Source organism: Phyllostomus discolor, chromosome 4 (assembly GCF_004126475.2).
Source record: "Phyllostomus discolor isolate MPI-MPIP mPhyDis1 chromosome 4, mPhyDis1.pri.v3, whole genome shotgun sequence".
In the NCBI taxonomy this organism is placed as follows: Eukaryota; Metazoa; Chordata; class Mammalia; order Chiroptera; family Phyllostomidae; genus Phyllostomus; species Phyllostomus discolor.
In genome coordinates, this window is record NC_040906.2 from 16,937,042 (window position 1) to 16,959,383 (window position 22,342).

Here is a 22,342-nt window from a genome sequence, read left to right on the forward strand (position 1 = left end):
GCCTGTGCCAACAGCCTCACATCCAGTTCCTTCACATCCCGTGGAACAGTTTCTCTCTTTCTCTTTGGTTTTGGGAGTAGATGTTGTTGAGCTGATCGGTGAACTGTCTGAATTTTTAGGGGATGCACTGGGATTCTGAAATGCCTCTTGCAGAAAGCTCCTCTAGTCTGAGATCCTGGATGCCGGACCCACTAGAACAATGGGCTGGAGTCCTTTCTGTCCATTCCAGACGGAGGGAGCTCCGTGGACACACACAGCATATTTGAGCCAGTGCATCAGCAGGTGCCGTTACTGAGTGTAGTGGATGTTGTTGTTTTTGCCTTGCTGGCAACCACTCCCTTTTTTTTTTGTGGCCCCAGTTGGTTTTCCTTAGGAAACCCTCCCAATCTTCGTCCAGCTGGTTTTGTTTTCCTGCCTCCCCCTTCTTCCTCACTTGAGCACTGCACGGGTGTGCATGAGAGTCAAGCCTGCTGAGTAGGAGCATTCCCTCCCCCTGCACGAGCAGTGGGTTCCATGTCAGACCAAGGGAGGCATGTCTAAGGCAGACAGTGCTCTCCAGGTTTTCCCCACTGGCTTCAGGCAGCTCATAAACACACTCTTCAGAAATGAAATAAAACTTTTCAGGCCAACTCTGGGTTCACTAAACAGTTCTTTTTCTGCTTTCATGCATTTATTCAACACATTTGTTAAGCGCCTACTATGTGTCTGCATTGTTCTAGGTGCTGGGGATGATGCAAAGAATAAAACGAAGCCCCTGTCTTCATGAATGGACCCTACATGCTAGCTCACCATTGTGTCCCCAGGACCTGGCTCAGTGAGTATTTGTTGAATGAATAACTGAAGGAGACACCAGCTTGTGCTACGTGGCTGCAAACATAGCTTTCTCTGTGGCATGCACTAATGATGTGTTGGAGGTATTTTGATTTTCCGATTTTTTTCACCCTGCATATGCCTTTTGCTCCAATGCTAAGAAGTCATCAGTAAATTCTTAAAGAATGAGGGCTTTAAACCACATTAGCTGTTTTCAAAGCAGACTCCAGAGCAGGAGTGTCCAACCTGTAGCTCGTGGGCACATGTGGCTCAGGATGGCTATGAATATGGCCCACCACAAAATTGTAAATTTACCCAAAACTTTATGAGATTTTTTTTTGTGATTACATATAGCAATGTATTTAATGTGTGGCCCAAGACAACTCTTCTTTTTCCAGTGTGGCCCAGAGACGACACCCCTGCAGTGTTCCCTACCATGGAAAAATGTGAAAACATAGGCCAGCAGTTCTACCTAAAAAGCAAGCAGCTGATGGCTCTGTGAGTCACCAGTCACCCCAGGGTACTGCCTACTCCCCTGACATCAGGTGCCCAGGAGTTCTTGGTAAATGTGAGATGTTGCTGACTGTGGTGGGTGCGTTGGTGTCTACTCAGGCCTTAGTGATCTGGCATCACTCTAAAAAAAGGAACGCTCGCAGCCCTCCCTGCGAATGAAACAGGAAATGAGGTTGCCAAATGTGGCCTTAGCTGTCTAGAAGCCACAGCCAGAAGGTTGGGTGCCGTTGCTCCTCCTGTCAAAGGTCCGGTTTACCCGAAACCAGGGAAAATCATGAAGGTATTCAACTTCTGGGAAGATGAGCACTATAAAAACACATCCAGTTATCCCTAGAAAACTGAGAAATAGAATGCATCAATTACAAAGAACGAGGTGTACTAAGAAGGTCTCCCAAACATAAATGGAAAAAGCTTGCAGATAGATTAAGGGGCACTTTTACATTCATTAAAACAAAACCCACTACTAAAAAATGACACACGGTGGTACTATATATACACCACAGGGGCACACGCATGTATTCCTGTCCAGAAAAAAGTTGTGCCACGTGGCTAAGAATGGTTACCTTGGGGAGGACAGAAAGGGGACAGGGCTGCAGATTGCGACAGAGGGAGCTTTAACGGCACTATTTCAATCTGTTAGAGGAATGTGTCGTTTATAAATTTTAAAACTTAAAATTAACTTTAAAAGAAAAGTGCGAATAATTGTTAGAGCCGACGAACACTACACATGGCCCTTCGTAAGGCAGGGCATTAACTTCCTGATCAAGTCTGCTAAATAGATGTGGTTCTAGGGCTTTCTAGAAATGTCCTGCCTGATACAGGCTACATAAAAGATGCCCACGCATCACAGAGGTACAAATATGAAAAGAAATGTTGTCACGTGTAGGCCAGGTAGTATTGGAACTGGGATTTGCCCGATAGGCCTATGTTAGAGTTAGTCAGTAGTGCTGAATTGTGGTATTTCTACAGTACTCTCTGGTTTTCAAGCGATCTCATTTGAGTCTAACAATTGTGCCCAGTAGGTAGGGCTGGACTCTGCATCTCCATTTTGCAGAGTATAACACTGAAGTTCAGAAAAATTAAGTGACGTGTCTAAGATCCAAGTCCCTAAAGGGGCAGAGGACCTACAGTCACCAGAAGCTGAATGCCTTCTCTAGTTCCTCTATTTTCGGGAAGTCCCACTCCAGTAGTTAGTAGCAGCTGTCAGATCCTAAATTTTATCTTCTTGCCAGATGAGTTCACATTTTTGCAGCCACCTCCACCCACTTTCTACCTGAACCTGGGTGGAATGACTCAAACTCCAAAATCCAACTTCAGAACATAGTGCATTCTCTCAAGTGGACTTTGCCAGCCGGTTGGAGGTCTGCTGTCAAAAACAACACTCAGCCTACATCCTGGTTGAGTCGCAAGTGGTAACTGACACGATGTGGAGCTTGCTATCACAGCCCTGCGCAGGCTGGCGACAGCTGGATCTCTATCATGTCCACGGAACTTTTCAAGACGGGTCCATATCTCCCCACCTAAGTCAGAGTCCTCAGGGACCTCCTCTAGACTCTTATTCTTCTGTAGCCTTCAATAGCCAGCCTCTCGGCGAACACACACTTGATCTGTTCCTTCGACTTCTTACTGTAGCCAGGGCAGGACAGACTTATGCGGAGTGACACACTTTAAAAATTAATACACCGCCCATGAGAATTCACACTTCTGAAAATAAACCCTTGCTCCTCCTCCTCACCCCTGCAAACCTGCTCGTCCCATGCTCTCTCTGTCTCAGTCGTTGGCCGTTTAACCTTCACAGTTTGTAATCCAAAAAGTTCGGAGTCCTCTTTTCTTGTTTTTATACCCCACTTCCAACCCTTTAGCAAATCTTATTGGCCCTGACTTCAAATTCCATCCAGAGTCCAACCATTTCTTACAACCTCTACTGCTATATACTTAGTTCAAACCACTGTCATTTGTCACGTGGATCAGAGGTACCCAACCTGTTAGGAACGGGACCGCACAGCGGAGGTGAGCTTGAAGATAATGCCCTTGAATCACCCCAAAACCATCCCCCATCCCCGGACCATGGAAAAATTGTCTTCTATGAAACCAGTCCCTGGTGCCAGAAAGGAAGGGGACTGCTGGCATGGATCATTACAAAGACTTTCATTTGCATCCCCCTAAAACAGCTGCTGGCACCCAGATTCTTCTCAAGCAGCCAATGGATGCTATTGCCATCCAGGAGGTCCTATCATAGCCTCTTCTCAAAAACCTCTGAAGTGTCACTCACTTGCATGAAGCAGAATCCTTACAAAGAGTCCTTACATGTCCTACAAGGTCCCACATTCCCTCATTTCCTATTTCTTTTCCTTCTGGCCCGTACGTCTCTAGAGGCCCCGAAATCCATGCTGTTTCTCACACATGCTATAGTTTATTCTCTCTCCTCTGGGGTTTTGCACATGGTCTTCACTCTCCCTGAAATGCTCTTCTCTCTGATGCCAGGGCTACCTTGCTCATCTCCTTCTTGTCTTTGTTTAAATGTTACCGGTCAGGAAGCCTTCCCTGACCACCCCATCAAAAACTTCAGGCACCTCCCCTCCTTCCAGTCCACACACACACACACACACACACTCTTCCCTGGCATTTTCTGTCCCCTTCCCTGCTGTATTTTTCCCCACGGTACTTAGTATTGCTTTCTGACACAATTCAGAGCATGTTTTGTTGACCTCCCCTACTGGAATGTTTGCTTCAGGAGAGTAGGAGCACACACTGTTTCTTTTGCTCACTGCCGTATCCCCAGAGCCTAGAACGTGCCCGGCACATAACAGACGCTCAGTAAGTTTGTGTTGAATGATACAGATTGGCAGAAATGCAAATTAGATGGGCCGTTTGTATGGGTGGGTGTAGAGGAAAACAGACACTCTCATGTGTTGCTGGTCAGAGTGTAAACTGGAATTACCTCTTTGTAGAACGATTTGGCAAGAGCCAAAAAAAAAAATCTAAAAAGGCACTTTACCCAGCAAGTCAACTGCCAAACATTTACTCAATTAGATATACATGTCCAAACACATAATTCAAGGTGTTCATGGCATCCCTATTTTAATAACGAAAGTCTGGAACTTACTTAAATGTCCATCCACAGGGGCCTGGCTAAATAACATACTGGCATCCATGGGACTATATAATACGCAACTGTTGAAATGTTAGCGGGAGACCGTATATATATTGCTATGGACCTATCCCCATGCTATGCTGAGTGAAGCCAGCCGGGTGCAGAAATGTGTGGGGTCCACCACTGACTGGGTAAGAAGGGAAGAGTCTGTACATAAATTAATACATAAATAGCTCCGGAAAACCGCAAGAAGCTAATGATAGTAGTTGCCGTCCTTGAGGAGATTATTAAAAAACTGGGAGACTTGAAAACAGTTTTTTTAAAAAAATCATTGTGAATACACTATTTAAAAAAGAAACCCACCTCTGTAACACGCAGACCCATACTCTTCTGCTAACTTTTACTCTATGTGGGACTGACATGGTAAAAATGCCCTAAACTCTGATTTAAAGGCTTGGGGGTTGGAAGGAAGACGGAGTGAAGCCAATAAAACATATAGTTTCTGCCCAACCGCGCGCTCGGTGACCCGAGTGCTTTCCCAGCCGGGATCGGCATTGGTGCCCTAGAATTTTGCCATCTGGCTGGAGTCCCTGCTTCCTCCTTAGAGGGCAGCAGCGGGGCGTCTCGGGGACGCATGCGCCCCAATTAGCGCCTGGGGAATTAAAAGCGGAAAAAAAAAAAAGCTCCGACAAAACACGCTCGCCAAACAAAACCCAAGTGGAGGAAAGCGCACCGCCCTGCAGAGCCTGGGCGGTGGAGGCTCCTCTGGCCTCACCCGCATCCCAGGCCGCGGCGTGATGCGTACAGACCGGCCTGCGACGCCCGGCCCGCGACTGTCCCCGCACCTGGATGCCGGCCCCGTGGCCGCGCCCCTGCCGCGCTCGCTCGCCCCCGCGGCTTTCTCCGAGTCTGCCGGCGCCAGCGGGGCAGCTCGCTCTCCATGGGGCTGAAGGACTGGCTGAGGACCGTGTGCTGCTGCTGCTGCCCGTGCAAGTGCCTGGAGGGGCCTGCCGACTCCGAGAAGGAGCCCTTGGTCAGGTGAGTGCGCGCCCTGGCCCGGATCCGGAGTGTCCGAGTGTCGCGGAGTGGGGACACCTCCGTGTTTGTCTGAGTTAGGGATGTGGGCTTGCTCTAAGGTTACAGGGAGGCACAACCTAAGCCCCTGGATCCCTCCTTATGGGATAGCTTGTTCCTTGGGTAAGTTTTTTTGCCCCAAAGCCCAGGTCCTCAGAGGCACCCGAGACCTAGGCGGATCCCTGTGGAAAGTGTCAAGAATTCGGGTGCAGTTGCCAGGCAGGGGACAATGTTCGCACAGGGATCCGATTAAATACAACTGCCACTGGCTCTATATTTGATGTAGGCAACTGTGGGTTTCTATTTCACCCGGGAAGAAAGTTGGATATTTTCTCATTCAATTCTATTATCAATAGAAGACCATTTCAGGGACGGAGCACAAGGAACCATTTTTTACTTTTAAAGATGTGTATTTTATCAGTAGGATGTTCTCAGGTTATTACCGTGTGAGAAAATTGAGTGCGCATGGACCACACGGTCAGTGGCTCCGTGAAGGGGCCTCACAACACAGTTTGTTCAGGGCTGCACTTCTAAGTCATCTCACTGTAACTCGGCTGAAATGAAGGTTCCACGAGGTTGTGCCCTGGGGGTAGACATGAGAGAAACAGAATATTTGGAGTGAAACTAGGAAAAAGTCTATGAGGTGGAATTCCAGGATTGGGTAAGCAAATACAGAAACCAGTGTTTCTTGCCATATGATAGAGCTTTCGCAACTTTCTTAAAAAGCACCCTTTACCTTTTCTTACTTCACCAAGTCCAAACACTGCCCTTGACTTTTGGGATATTACGTAATCCCTTCCTGCCCGTCCTCTCTTATTTCCAGGACACTGAACCTGGCACACTCTCTGATTTAATCAGACAGGCATCCTTACCACTCCAGGAACAACCCAACACTTTTGTTCTCCCCGAACTTGCCTCACCTAGTGACCTTGGTCCTTCCCGCCGTCCCTAAATGCTGGTTCTCGGGGACCCCCTCAAGCAGTCCTCTCTGATGGCTTAGCCCTTATTCATCTGTCTCCTGTGATTTAGGATTTAGAACTTAACCACCTGCCCTTCACGGTTTAGTGAGCACCCATATAGGTAAACATCTATGTGTCATGTTTTAAATATGTGTAAACGGTCTTACACACAATACACAGTGTTTTTCTTTGCACTTGTGATGGGGTACTCACGTAGATTATCAGATTACTGTGAATGGGGAGAAACCGGGTAATCTATGCCGAGTTTTAAAGGTATCGGGCAAAATCTACAATTTCATACTTGGGTTGTGCCCTCAACTTGTGAAAATAGTAACGTGAAATATGGCCCTCAGCTCGGTCTCATCCTCAGAGCATTGGTGTTTCCTATCTTCTCTCGGGGATTGCTGTCTGAGTCGATGGTTTTGGTTGTTTTAAAATCTCCACCCTTTCCTGCCTTGATTTTTGCAGGAAGGCAGTGAATTTTGCTAGTGATTTTAAGACGACAGAGTCAATGGGGACAGAATAGCACAGTGCTCATGAATCATATTGCCTGGGGTTAAATCCGGACGGGGTGACCTGACACAAATTATGAAATTTATTTGTGTCTTAATTTCCTCACGGGCATAATGGGAATGATAATAGTATGTACCTCAAAGGGCTGCCGTGAGAAATGAAATGGGCTACCCCACATAAAGTGCTTAGTAGAGTGCCTGACACATAGTAAACACTCCATACGTTTTAGTTATCGTTAATTATTGTTTTTCTTCTGAGCATGTATGCGTGGACTGGTCTCTTGTGGTTCTGTGTCATTCCGGCAGCATTTCAGTGTGACAGTATTTAGGAGGAGCAGCTTATTGATGGGCGTGTGGATCAGTGATGTGTGTGTGGGTGGGGGGGACCTTCATGTTCTTTCCGCCCAAGCCTTCATAAGGTCTAGTTTCAAACATTGTTTTGTTTGTTTTTATGTTTTTAAGTGTGAAGTTCAGTGCTTTTAATATACTAACAAAGTGGTGCCGTCATTACTACTACCTAATTCGGAACATTGTATGACTCCAAAAGGAAACCAGACCCCTGAGCAGTCACTGGCCGACGTCCCCTCCCTGCTCCTCCACTCCCCAGGCCACCACTAACCTCTTCTCTGTCTTCATAGGCTGGCCTCTTCTGGACACGTTGTGTCAACGGAATCACACACTATGAGGCCTTGATGCATTTGGCCTCTTTCCCTTAGCGCAATGGTCTGAAGTTCCGTCTTGTAGTGTGTGTTGGTACTGCATTCCTTTTTGGATTTGAATAAAATTTTGTCGTCTGGATATATTACATTTTATTTATCCATTCATCAATCGGTGGACATTTGGGTGGTTTCCTCTTTTTGGCTCTTATCAGTAATGCTGCTATGAATGTTTCTGTACAAGTATTTGTGTGTACATATGTTGTTGGCTTTTTTTTTGATTATGTACCTAGAAGTTTTTAGGGGACACTATCCAACCTACTATAAGGTACTTTTGGGGAAATATTTGCGTTCAAAGCATTGTTTGTTTGTTTGTTTTTTACTTTTAGAGCATGGCTCTTTCCATCAGTGATAAAAGCATGCTACTGCCATTTACAGACCCACCTGAGCATGAGCTGTGGCGCTGGACGTGCTAAGATGTGGGAGGCACACCTGCAGTCAGTCACCTTTAAGCAGAGAGATGCCCACGTGCCCTGGCAATGTAGAGTCTGCTGTCACATGACACGCTACACACACATCAGGCCTGAAGAGTCTAAAGTGGAATGTGAAAAAGGTGCCGTGTCAGTGTGACACGCTGAAGCATCTTCACGTGGTTCTTTAGAACTTTTTCAGAGCAGTATAAATTCTCACTCTCTAATTTTTATTGGCTGTAAATAACTGATAAGCTCCACCATTGTCCAGTTGTTCAAAAGAAGAAAGGGAGAGAAGTAACAACCAGGGTCAAGTTTTTATTTGCGGCGGCTTTCTCTTAAGTCCCCTAAGTAACCAGAGAATGAGCTTCCAAACTGCTTTGCTCCCTGCTCTTCTCCACGCCCACCAGGAGCTTCTGTTACTGATAACAGAGTTTCCGCACATATCTGGGCAGTGAACGGAGAACAGAAGATCAGTGTTTTGTTTTTCTCCAGTGCCTGGAATTTTCATTAGGCGCTGGAGAAAAACAACATTTTCATTATTTTTATTTCAAAAAAATAAAATAAACCCTCGGTTTATTCTTGATGGTTGTTTCATCCCCACAAAGAGGGGCGGCTCTGAGAAGGAATTGACCGGGTCTGTGAGTGTGGGCACCAGAACGGAACTTCATGGACCATGAAGAAATGGTCTGTGTGAGTCGTGCTGCACCCAGCATCCAGAAGAGGGTGAGAGGCTGAAGTGGTGACAGACGCCTCCCCTGTCCCATCTCTCCTGAGCCTTTGTAGGTGGCACTTAGTGCTTATGGTGTACAAGGCACCGTCGTAAGTGCTCTGTATCTATTAATTAAATCCTTGCCATTAACCCCATGAGGTGCTGTCGATTCTCGTTATGCAGAGTAGTTTATGTTCTATTAGTCACCACAAATACTGCATTAAAGAGTATTGAGCCATTGCTCCAAGGGGAAAAATCCAGGGTTAGGTTGCTGCCAGCCGATTCGTCAGCTGATCAATACGTACCTCGTTTTATGTGTGTTTATGCTTCAAGACACTTAATTTAAGACATACTGTTGATTCAGTAACATTGTGCTTGCTGCCAACAGTACTGTAACTCAGGCCCGAATAAAGCTCTTCTAACACACGCATGCTTGGGCCTTTTCTAAACAGTGAAACCACCAACAGAAAGCACAAAAATGCAAAAACAACCCAAAAAAGTGGCCCTAAATAGACCACCAAAAGGACGCGTGGTTATAGTACGAAAGCTGAAACAGCAAAGCAGTGCTGTGCTGGACCTCAGCAGGGAACTCGGGCCTCAAGCTGCACGAGAACACTGGGAGGACTGATTTGGGGGTTACGGAGAAATTGCAGTGAGTGGGCAAATTTTCGGATACAGAATCTGGGAGTAAGTAGTGAGGGCCGACAGTAATTATGCCTCTATCTCCTCTTGACAGGTGAAGAAACTGAGGCACAAGAGCTTCAGTAGCTTCTCAGATGGCTGAATGGGGGTTCGAATCCTAGTATCTCCCAGGCCCATAGAAAGAGCAGCAGCCTCCTCGTGTGCAGGGAGGCGTGTAACGGGCTGTTTGTGTGGTTGTGCTAGAAGTTGTGTTCGAAGTGCGGGACCTGCTCTGCTCGGTGACAGCGGGGGCTGAGAAACACTGTCCCCGTATTTCCGTAGATGGCTGGTGAAAGCAGGTGCCAGTGGGAAAGAAGGCTGGTGGGTTTGAGACACTTAAAAGAGCATCGCCACCCAGCCTAGAAGGACAGTAATCTTTTACATGTGTGGAGTTTCCCATTTCACAGTGTGGACTCACATGACCCCTGAGCAGATCCAATTGTTTTCTGCCCTTGGAAGGGCTTTAAAATAACATTGGCTACTGCTCAGACAGGGCCCCCCCGGCCTGACTCCTTTCCCCAGAAGGTGCTGCCAGCGGCTTCCCTGAGCTGACACCAGTCTCCAGGGCCTCCCGCAGAGCCTGCGGTTTCCGAAGCCTGCAGCCCTGGGCCAGCCGCTGACTCCTAGGAAGGGACAGGAGAGGCGTTGCCAAGGACCTCTGCTGCAGGAAGGAGCTCCTGGTTTCTCCTCAGAGAGTCCCATCCGAGGCTGGTGATTTTACCTTCTCGAAGGACAGAGGAGACAGAGGGGAGGGTCTGGTTGATGTTCGCAGAACAGGGCCTCCGGTCCAATGAATCCGGGGTACATGCTTTCACCAAGATGCCAGCCTCTCAAAGTTCATGGAAGGGCGACTTTTAAAGGTTCCTTTCCAGGCACCGCACTGTCCCCCTTCCCTGCTTTTGTGACTTGCATCTGTCAGCCGTAGTGACCTTGGAAATTCCCAAGAAGATGAACTTTCCTTCTCCTACACGTCATGTGATCTAGGTTTCCTGGAACTTTTTATTCTCTAGATATCGGAAGGTGGTGAGCTTATTGCTATAGTTTTGTTTAAAAAGTAAATTCTGCGTACATGTTAGGTAAAATAGTCTGTTAGTGGCTGAAGTCCTTTTTTGTCTGGAAAATAAATATTTGTTTTGTGCCAGTTCTGTACTGTGCACTCTTTTGTGCTTTTTAGGGACATAATTGGCGAGACAGTATCTGTCTAACAAACCCCTGTACTGCCTGACATGTGGTAAGAGTTTCCTGCATTGCTTCTCACGTATTGTTTCCCTTGAATTTTTTAAAATGTGTGTGGGTACGTGTGATATCAGACTAAAAACATACAAAAGCATGTACAGCGTAAAGAACAACTATAAAGTGAGTACTGTACTGTCACTCGTGGCAAGAGATTGCTGTTGCCAGTCCCGTATTCTCCACCCCGATTGTATCTAGACTGCTGGGATGGTCATTGTTGTGCTTTTCTTTATAGCTGTACCACCCAAGTGTGCACCTTGAACGCGTACTTTAGTTTGGCCTGACTTTAAACTTGACGTCAATGGGATCAAACTGTGTGTGTTCTTGGGGAGACCCGTCCAAGTCACCATGTGCAGCTTAGCTTGTGGTCCTCATGGCTTCACAGTACTTTCCACTGTGCTCCCTCCTCCTGCCGGTGGACTTTTGGGTGGTTTCCAGTGTGGGGCTCTTCTGTGTGGTTGAGATTTTAAGGTCAGCACTTAAAGTGAAATCATTTATCCTTCAGCCACCCGGGCCTCCTCCTGGGTCCTCAGACACACCAAGCATGCACCTGCCTCAGGGCCTTTGCACTTCTTGCCCGCCCTGCCTGGAATGGTCTTCCTTGGCTTGCATGTGTGGGTAATGCCCACATTTTACTTATTCAGGTCCTTGTTCAAAGCCATTTCATCAAGAAGTTCTCCCCTGACCACCCTCTTTAGAAGCAGTGCCCCTGCCCCTTCACTCGGCCCTTCCTTCACCGTGGATGCCTTCAGAGCCCTGATTCCCACCTGACGTAAAATACGTGCTTGTTCTCTGCTTCCTCCCGCAAGACTCAGAGCCAGCCCCACCTTTGTACACTTAGACAGCTAGGAGTTTGTCTGTGAGACTGGAGAGGGGGGTTCCGGCCTCATTTCTATGGCTCAGAGCCCTGTGCACTGGGGAACCAACAGTTCATTCATTCAGCAAATACCAGCGTCTACCAAGTGGCAGGTCCTGTTGGAACCATAGAGCAGAGTAGGTACAGGTGCTGCCCTCCTGGGGCTTTTACTGCGGAGAGGGGAGGCCCCCACACAGGAACCTCAGTCAGTGAATTAGAAGACACATGAGCGTGTAGGAAAAAGGCAAGACTGAGTGGTGGCCGGAGAGCTTGCTTGTCATTTTACATAGATTGGTTAGGATAGGGCTCACCGAGGAGGCGGCGTCTAGGCAGAGATTTAAAGGTGGGGAGGGAGGGAGGCAGGTGAACATCCACGGGGAACACATTACAGGTGGAAGCGTCAGCCAGTGCCAGGGCCTGACGTGGGCCTGTGACTGGTGGGCACAGGGAACAGCAGAGGCCAGAGTGGCTGGGGTGTCCTGTGGGGCCTTAAGTTCCTCAGCAGGACTTGGGCTTAAACTCTTAAGTCAAATGGGAGCCCCTGGAGGGTTTTGAGGGAGAGCTGATATAATATGATTTATGTGTTGAAAGGATTTGGTTGTAGTGAGAATAGAATTGGTGGGAGCAATGGTAGAAAGAGGTAGGTCAGTGGGAAAAAAAATAAACAAAACTATTGCAAGAATTCTCATGCAAGACACAGATGCCCTGGCTCTGGCGGTAGTGGCAGAGTGGATGTTTTGAAATGTATTGTCAATAGGATTTTCCGATGCATTAGATGTGGGGAATGAGAGAGCCAGGGATGACCTGAAGGGTTTTGGCCTGAGCAATGTGAAGGCTGGGGGCTCCGCCCTCTGAGTGGGAAGGCTGCTGGTGAGAGGTTAGGGGGGAAGTTCAGGTGCTTGGCCTTGACTGTGTTGAACTTGAGTTGCCTGTTGGACATTCACGTTGACGTGGGAAGAAGGCAGGTAGATACAGGACTCTGGGATTTGACAGAGCGGTCTGAGATGGGGATACAGGTACAGATTTAGGGTTCTTCCGCACAAAGATGGCATTTAAAGCCATAAGACTGGATGAGGTGACCAGGAGTGAATGTGAGCAGAGAAGGGACCCAGGACTGAGTCTAATCTTTGTGAGCCCCCACAGAAGAAATACAAAATAATGCTTCCCCCACCTGCTTCCCAGGGTTGTCGTCTGGACCACCTTCAAGCCTTAGAGCACTCAAAGGAATGCGTGACACACCGTCACACAAGGCCCTGTCTCCGCCAGGGGGCGGGAGGCATGAAGGGTGGGTGCAGAACCAGGAGCGGGGCCAGAAAAGAGGTTCCGGTGTCTCCCTTGCTGCACACTGAGGTAGGCTGTACCTGTAGTGCTGAAGGAAGTCCTGAGCCAGGTACTTGAATGCTGAGAAAGCTCCAAGTATCTATGCAACAATATTTGAACTTGGGGTTCAATAACATTTAAACATTGGATTGACTATGTAAGTGAACAGCGTGGGAGTATCTGTCTGTCTTGGATGCAAGGAAGGAAGGGAGGGGAGGAAGGAGGGCAAGAAGAAGAGGAAGGATCTTAGATTATTCACCTGCTCATCCATCAGGAGGTTCCCATAGAGGGAGGAAGGGAAAGGCCTGGAAGCCAGGGGCCCAGTAGGCAGGCCCGTTGTTCCTAGTGGGGAGTCAGACTAAGAGGCCTTAGGGAGTGAGGGGGTGGCACCCAACCAACAGCCTCTGAGGTCGGGTTTTTGCTGTGGTTGCTGTTAACAGGAAGTTTTCTCTCGCCACGGGTTCAGAGCTTCGGCTGTAAACCAGTGATTGCTAGCACACGGCCGCTTGGGGAGAGCAGTGAGGTCACTGGGACTGCCCACGGTGGCAGCTGGCCTTGTGTGCAGGGCATTTCGTGGGTCTTTCTGAAGTCTTTACTCACGGTCCTTGGTGGTGAGGACTCACAGGCAAGGTCTTGTAAGACACTTTAGCGCCTTGTAGCACTCTGCGCCGAAGCCCCCGGGCAGGGAGTCCAGTGTTTCTGAGGCTTGAGTCCCCCTCTAACTCTAGACCCTATGGAAATATAAGACTCCCCCGTGGTTTGGTCCTGTGCCCCAGGTGGGGTTGGGGATGGAATCTGAGACTCATCTTGTCCTATCCTTTGGGGAGTAAAAGCAGCTTCTGCTTCTAACGTAACGTCAGAGTCGCCTCTCAAGTGCCTGAGGTTAATAAAATATTTATCGTCATCAGATGGTGGCCAGGGGCAAAACAGCTGCTCTCACTTTCTTCAGTGCCTTTGAGTGATCATTATGTAGGGGACGGAGGGAAAGGGGAGCTCCTGATCCAGCGCCCTCTTCCTCCCCTCCTTCTGTCTTCCCGGGCTTCTACGCCAGACCCCTGGGCCTTTGCACTGCACTCTCTTTCCCTGGGTCCTGGGGTCCCCCACAGTCTCCGGAGGCTCCCAAGCTGCTTCTCCAGTGGTTTGGTTGAGGCTTTTCTTTGCTCTGCTCTCTCCGCCCGAGGGTTTAAAGTTGTACAGCAAAGTGATGGCTGCCTCGCCTAGATGGTGGCGCGGGGTATGTGGAGCAGGGACATACGTGCCCGCGCACAGAACCCGGACCCCAAGAGCCAGGCTGGGTCTGCCAGGTCCTGCTGAGTGAGCTCACCCCCTCGTTCACTTTCACCTTGACCAAGAGTTTGATAAAATTATTGATCAGGTGATATATTTAGTGATAGAAACTACCTTCATTATGCCCCAAAGAAACCTGGCTTGTAACTCTAATGAGGAAGAACGTGGAGGGAAGGAGGTCCAGGCGGAGGAGCTGCAGAGCCAGAGGAGAGGGTTGAGCTGCAGAGGTGAGCGGGCCAGACCCCTCCTTCACCTGGGAGGCAGCGGGTGCTCCCAGCAACCAGCATCGGGAAGGGTCCTTGCTCACCCAGAGGCAGGAGGTTGGGTCCCCTGGGTGTTGGTGACTAGGCAGAGCCTGAGGCTCGTGGGGCGCCAGGGGAGCACGGCCCCTAATGAGGGCAGAGTAGACGTGGGAGAACTCGGGAGGCAGCACCTGCTGGAGACAGGAGCACTTCTGAGCAGGCGGGCGGTGACCTTCCAGGAGCATGAGAGCTTGATTCCAGCCTGTAGACTCAGGGAGAGGGGCTCGTGTTGTACACTGGCTGGCGTCACGCCCATTTGTGTGTGTGTGTGTGTGTGTGTGTGTGTTAGAGACAAAGAGGGATGGGAGAGAAAGGGAGGAAGATTGAGATTGTAAGAGGGTAGGGGGACTGGCCGGGGAGGCAGTGGTCGTAGTCTTACATGTGGGTTATTAAACAGAAAGGGGCCAGATTATACACGGGCAAATGTCAGTACTACTTGCTCAGGCAAATACCGCCTGATGTGTAAACCTCCTACTTTAGGAAAATCTTTAACAAGTGGCCACAGTGTGTTGTGTCTGGGATTGTCTTCAGCAGCCTGGGGCCCCAGCTCAGTGTGCTCCGTTCAGCAAGTGTTGCTAAAGCAACCACTCCGTGCCTGACCCCGCTGGGCACCCTGGGGTGTAAAGGAAGTGCTGGATGCAATCCCTGCCCTAGGGAGCTCATCAGCTTGTGGAAAAGACAGGACTTACACAAACAAAACAAATTTAGGGAAAAGCAAACACCGTTTTCAGGAAAGAGCGGGGGTTTCCTGGCCTGAGTGGCACTGGCGTTGGCAGCCAAGGTCCCAGCTCCTGGTAACAGCTGTGCCCTGGGGTCACCCTGGAGGGCAAGCCCCAGAGGAATACGCTGGTCTGCACGTCATAGTGTAGTTGTTGTCTGAGCTGCCCTGTTTGTGGGTGTGCCCCTGTCACGGCATTGGGATGCCCAGTCTCGTGTGGCTGCTTGGAGAGCTCCGTCAGGGGCTCGTGCTGGGAGGACTGACCTCAGCTGGCTGCAGGACCCAGGAGAAGTCAAGCAACTCCCTAGGCTGGTCCCAGTCTGCACAGTGGGGCAGGGCTACCGCCCTGCCACCCTCCTGACCTCAGATGGTTGTGTCACAGGAGGGTGGCGTGTGGGAGCCCTGCCCCGCACAGCGCAGTGGCGGTTTGCTGTTGTCGCAAAATCTGTTCAAGCAAAAAAGAAATTGGAGTCAATGCTTTTCATGTTATCCTCACTTCACATCTGTTCCTTGTTTCCCCAGTGTTCTCTGTCGCTTGGCTCTCGCCTGCTCTCTCCAGCTCCCTCCCACCCCTGTCCCTCCGGTCTGGCTGTTCCCCTGAGGTCTTCCCTCACCTCCACTCTGATCCCGTGGCTTCCGAGGTGCCTTTCTCTCAGGTCCAGATCTCCGGGCCTGCCCTTGTTTGTAAGCCCAGATCCCCCCTCTCTGTGAATATCCTGCAGGCTCCCAGCTCAGCCTTGGCTTCCTCCGTGATGTCCCATTAAATCAGAGCTGGCATCATCACGGGCCAGCTCTGACCCTTCTCCTTGCACCTCTGCTGCTGTCACCGGTCTCACGGCTGCCACTTCCCTTTCTCAGATGCTGCTGGAATCCACCCTCTCGGTTTCCATTCCCACCCCTATTTCCCTAGCCCGCACCATCGTCTGCTCTCACCACAACCAGACTTTCAGTATGTTTAACGTCACGTATGTGTTTATTTGGCAGTAGAACTCTACCATTTCTGTGCTGCAAAGAAATCTTTGTATCTCTAACCATAAGATTTTAGACAGAGCAACTGTTCTGGTTGTGGTGGTCTGTGGGCTCCTGTCTCTGCCGGGGGGTGGGGGGGGCTGCCCATTTTCTGCTCCACTTGTTCCCAGAGACCCCCAGGCCCCAACACTCGGTCCTCAAAGAGTGTGCCATGAAAACCACACCTACCCTCTTGGGGCAGCCTCAGAGCCGTCTTCTTGTTCCTTCCTCATGCAGAGTTATTTCTCGAAACCCCAGGCCTGACAAGGCCTGAAATCCCCTTGTTAACTTCCCACAGTGCATTGAATCAAGCCTGAACTCCAGCACTGTCCTCAGTCTGGCCCCAGCCCCTTCTCTTCGCGGCCCCGCACGTCCCTCCCTCTGTGCACCGTGTGGTATAGCTCTGCCTGGACACTTGGAAGTCCCAGCTCTGCGGGAACTGAGCCTCTATACACCGCGACTGTGCTGTTCCCTCTGCCAGGAATACCCTTCCCCTTGCTGCTCTTCCTGGTCAAAAGCTGTGTATTCCTCAGGTCTGGGTTAGATGTTGTCGTGGCCACGAAACCTTCCTGGCACTTCCATGTGAACATAGAATTTGTCCCTCCTTCTGTACTCCTATGCATTCTGTTTATACTTTTTGAAAACAATTCCCTTATCTTACTGCATTATAGACACAAAAAACAGGAACAGTGTCCTATTTATTTTCAAGTTCCCAAAGCACCCAGCCCAGCTCCCAGTCTGCAACAGGCACCCAGTTCCATGTTGGTTAAGTAGACAAATAACTGAATGAAGAAATGAGTAAATTTGACACGCTCCCTAGAGCCCGAGTGGGCAGGACACAGAGGTATCAGGTGTGTCACCTGTCATGGGCTCATCATCCTTAAGAAGAGGCCGTGGGAAGGTTCCTGCCATTGAACCCCAATGTGGAAACTAAGACTTTGCTTCCTGTGGCGAGATTTCTCAGTGCCAACTACTGGGTAGCTCATGTTTAAATCTTCACGTTGACCTTTAGCCCACCTGTCAGTTACTCCCGTCCTTCCTTCCCAGATGCCGTCTATGTATTGGGGCGTCTTCCACCTGTCCTCATTTGCCATTCCCTCCTGTCACCCCGGCAGGTGTGTTCGCACCCCTTGGTCACGGGGCATTCTCGCTGCTCAGAGAATGGCATCATTCACCCTATAGGTGGGAAGCCAGAGAGCATGCACTTCCTGCGTGTTTTTGAACGGCGTCCTTTTCTTCGGCTCCACACCTTCATTCGAGCCCTGATACCTGTCCTGTCCATCTGAGCTACCTCAGCTGCATGCTAGTGAATCCCCACGTCCGCTCCACCCCCCTCAAGCATTCACTGCACTTCAGCCGGAAAGATCTTTAAAGTTGTACTGCTGTTCCTATGACATCACAGTCTTTCTTAAACCCCGGCCACATCCTACCTTGCTGTTAGGAATAAAGACCACGTTTCTGAAGAATGTTAGAAAGCATGGCCCGCAAGGCTGTGTGGGTCTGGCTTCCGCCATCTCTCAAGCTTCTCTTCACTTGCTGGCCAATGGCCCCTGTCTTCAGAGGCGCCCTGCTCCCTCTCTCCCCAGGGCCTTTGAACATGTCCCTTCCATCACCTGGAACCCTGTTCTTATTTTTCAACGTGAAGCTCAAGCACCCCTTTTTCACAATGCTGACCTCGCATTAGCTCTCAAGGATGCCTGAACTCCCCCTTTATAGCACTTACCACAGTTTTTAATGATCTGGTCACCTGATCATTTATTAATGCATTTCCCTGCCTAGACTCTAGTGAGGCCCAAGGACCAGGGCCTATCTGTGTCACTCGCAGTTTTATGGAGCTCCGTCATTAACATGGAGCCGGTGCTTCGTACATATCATCAGGTGAAGGGGGTCGCCCCAGCGGGCCCCTGCCTGTCTGGCCCCACAGAAATTAACGGGGACTCTGTCCAAGCGTGTCCTAGGTATGACTTCTTCCACTCATCTCCCTAAGGCCAAACAGGGAGACTGCCTTATAAAGGGTAAATGGTAAAACCAATGTGCAAAATGGGGCCACTGAGGTTCTTAGTTAACATCCTGCATTGTTTACTGGAACTATTCAGGTATGCATATTTGTTACTTAGTTTTCTCATTGTAAGGGAATTGATAGATACTATATACTATTGCATATTAAATTTACAATGCTTCCTGAATTCAGAGCCAGTAAAAAAATTTCATCTCTTTATATTGTTTTTTTCTTTTAATCATGCAAGTTCTAGTCCCCATTGAATTTCCCCCACCCCGCTTTTTGTTTTGTTTTAGCTGCAGGGTACTCAGTGCTACATTTCATGTTTGACACAAAGTAAAATTGCCTCTGCCCAGGTGTCTGATTACCTCTCTTCTCTGTTGTTTTTAAAGCGACTTTTTTGTTCTATTCTGTTATGCTTAGTTATTGGAGACAATGCAGACCCTTTTTGTAAGAAATATATATTTACATAGTCCATTATATGCTATGTGATATACCCTGTTTATTTTATTTACATTACATTGCCTACATACAATGTATATGTAACACATATTACAAAACCCTCATACAGCTTTTTTTTTTTATCCCATAGTGACACCAACCCATACTCTTCCTTTGGAGCCACTCTGGAGCGGGAGGATGAAAAGAACTTGTGGAGTATGCCCCACGACGCGTCCCACACAGAGGCGGACGATGACAGAATCCTGTACAATTTGATCGTCGTCCGCAATCAGCAGGCCAGAGACTCAGAGGTAAGCGCCCTTGCAGATGGTGCCGCGTGCGCGTGACCATGTCCGGTATGTCCGGTAGAAACAGCCACGACCGAGAAGGGTAGCCTGAATGAGAAGAATGAAGGGTGAGATGTTTGACGTGAAGGTATTTTAACGGCATGTGGTTGCTGACGATAGCTGGTCTTGGTAGACCTGCCTGATAAACAGGTAAGACCTATTTCTAAGTATTACCTTAATGACGCAAATTACAAGAGTCCAGAAACAGCAAGGCAGGAAGATTGTGAAGATAGTCTGTCATCTTAAGTGCCTTAACCAGGCCGTCTCTTGCCTCTCCAGGTGTCTAGCAAGTCGTGGCTAGGAGATTCATGTTGAATTTCAAAGGGTACATTGCAGGATCACCAATTGTGAATTAGTGGGGCCTGAAGTAGTTTTATATTTTTTTCCTTTGTCTAGCTCCTTAAATTGATCAAATGGCAGCATATCCGCCATATTTGAGATGACCTTGGGGATAAGGCTCGAACTCGGCCTAATGGACTCTTAATCTGAAGTTAGTGGTATGTGGACAGTAGAATATTGAAAAGGAGAGGACCTAAGGGAAAACAGCAGCAGGGACCATGTTTTATCTTTTATTTCAAAAGTAGCGCTATATAGTATTATATATGTCATACGGTATAATGTAGTATTGAGTATCATTTTCCAAATAATACAGCCTCGGTTTTCCAACTTCTGTGTACACCTGTTAGCCCTGAGTAGATCCTGTGTGAAGCTATCTATGGATTGCGTGCTTCTTTGTATCTTACAGTAATCGGAAAGAATAGGGTTATTTCAACATCAGACTCTGGCTCTCAAGAAAAGCACCGCGTGCGCGGGTGTGTGTAGGTCAGCGAGAGTAGGGGTCATGGGCGTTGTCTGTGTGTCCCTTGTGCAGATTTCTTTATTTTTGCTAATTAATTGCTAACTATTTTTCATTCCCCAAAGCATGCTTTAGCAGGAGGTGATAACTTAAAAGTGCCATATATATCCAGTTTCTTTTATTCTGGTGTGGCTTGGATGCCCTTGTGGGGGGGTTAGAGGTGGGTATGGAGGTGGGATCAAGGCGGCAGGAAGGGCTGACAGTTGCCTCTGGTTCTCGAGGTCTGGGGCAAGGCTGGCTGGAGAGTCCCACCGTGGCTGTGGATGAGTGTCCATTCTTGAGTGTGGTGTGCTGATGGGCACAGCTTCTGCTAGGTAGCCGTCACAGGGTGTAACTCAGGGGCATGGCAGTGTCCTGCTAGTGTCCTGCTCTGCACTGTCCCTGGCTTCCCATGTGTCCAGCACAGTCCTCTTCTTGAAGGGTAGTAATGCCTGCAGCTCATCACACGTCTGCTGCAGCCAGGAACAGGCACCCTGGCCGCCCTCCCTGAGCCCGGGGACCAGAAGGCAAGACTGCATTTCCCCTTCATTAGTGGGAAGAGGAGCCAGTCCTTTACTGTGTTGGGCTGACCAGATAGGGTTTCTGCTGGTGAGAACAGAACTAACTAGTCTCTTTCCTTCTTCTTCTTCTCCTGCTCTGCGCAAAGCTGTAACAGCAATAGGGCCACGATGTACGGCATCCCTCTGCCTCCCCCACTCCCAGGGCCTCAGCCCCCCTGAAAGGGGCTGGACGGGGTGTTTGGAGCTGAGCCTGGCAGCTGTCTCAGGAGTAGCTCCTGCTTCTCCGGCCTGTTTGTTTTCACTCTTAAAAGACGGGTAGCGCAGGCAACACAAGCTGCAAGCATGACGGCTCCAAAGTGGCTGTCGTTTCCGGGCTGCTCTTGGACCTGTGTGAAGGGGCATCCAGAAGGGTTTTTCTTCTCCTTGCCTAAGAAATGAAGCCAAGCTTCCCCCTAGAGGAACTCTGTAACCAAGACAATCAGATAATAAGAAGATGCAATGATAATTATACATGAAATGGTTTGAAATATCTTCGTTCAAGGTGCTTCCTTTTTTAAGTGTAAAATATATATTTTTTATATATATACACACACAAGATATATATATTTAATGTGTAATTATATGTATTATAATACATTATATATAGTTTAAAATTTTTCTTATATTTTCTTCTCCATATTTGAAGTGCATATAAAAGTATGTATTAATAGTTCCATTCATTTTGCCCACAGATGGGATTGCACATTACAGACTCTTCTGAGCCATTTTTTTTTCACTTAATAATACATTTTGGATATTTTTTTCATTTCAGTATGCTTGGATTTATCTTACCGCTCTTGAGGGCCCTCTAGTATTCTCTTGGATGGATTGGCCATCATTTAATCAAGCAGTCCCTAGTAATGGCTGGTTGTTTCAGGTTTTTTGCTTTTAGGAGCAATGCCATGGTGAACATCCATGTGTATTTGGATGTTTCCAAAACACATCCATGTGTTTTGGAAAAACAACCTTCCGTTGTTTTTCCTGGACCAAAGAGTATGTGCATTTAAAATGGAATTGTCGCAGTGGGTTCCTTCTTGGAGAAACCTAGGAAAAGCACTTGAGGGTCCAGAACTGAATAGCATTGGAAGTTCATTCTGAGTTTAAGGGGAGCAGCTACTGAGCTCCAGATACCTGTTTGCTATGCTGAGAATGTGGATTCGGAACTGCCAGAACTTTTGCATTTTAGGAGAAGCTGAAAATCCAGATTTACATATAAAATGTCCATATTTTTAAATGATAATTCATTAAAAAATGTCAACTGAACAAAATATATTTGTGGACTACTGATCTATAAAGAGCATTTATAACAAGGATTACCACTGATTATTATTATTGCTATTACGTCCAGCGTGATTGAAAAGTGAGCTCACCGTTAATTTAGATTAGAGGGTAGAATTGGGAAGCTGGTGGGGGTGCTTTAAATTTGAAGAAGTTACATGTCTATTGATATTGCTGATTTCCTTTTTTACACAGAATGAAATTGGTACAGATTTTAATAAAATAGCATTTTAGTTTTTGTTTTTTAAAAAAGATTTTGTGTATTTATTTTTAGAGAGAGAGGAAGGGAGGGATAAAGAGCCGGAGAAAAACATTCATTGGTTGCCTCTTGCATGTGCCCCAACTGGGGTCTGGCCTGCAACCCAGGCATGTGCCCTGACCAGGAATCAAACCAGCGACCCTTTACTCTGTGGGATAACGCTCAACCAATTGAACCATGCCTGTCATGGCAGGATTTTAGTTTTGAAAGAAAAACAAATTCTAATTAAAAACAAGAAACCCTAGATGTTTTGCATGATACAGTTTAGAAGCTCAAGAAAGGTACTAAAACAGGACATTATATTTTTCCTTGAGAAGCAATAATAACATGGAAGACCTAGAAACATCCATATTTGGAATTCTCAAAAAATGAAAAATAATTTCAAAACAGTGTGTGTACTACTTATAGTCCCCTATTG

The 22,342-nt window shown here is 48.1% G+C and overlaps 1 protein-coding gene across 2 annotated transcripts in view; it reads left to right on the top strand.

Moving 5' to 3' along the window:
• Positions 1-791: 791 nt before the first annotated feature.
• MREG (melanoregulin) overlaps positions 792-22,342 on the top strand; it is a 55,776-nt gene continuing 34,225 nt past the window's right edge. The window contains exons 1-2 of one of the 2 annotated variants that reach the window (XM_036022880.1): positions 792-814; positions 18,797-18,956. In XM_036022880.1, the coding sequence (XP_035878773.1) occupies positions 18,864-18,956 (93 nt within the window). In that variant the 5' untranslated portion in view covers positions 792-814; positions 18,797-18,863. Of the gene's footprint in view, positions 815-5,081; positions 5,456-18,796; positions 18,957-22,342 lie in introns of those variants that run through there. The other variant, XM_028510791.2, reaches the window with a different exon arrangement.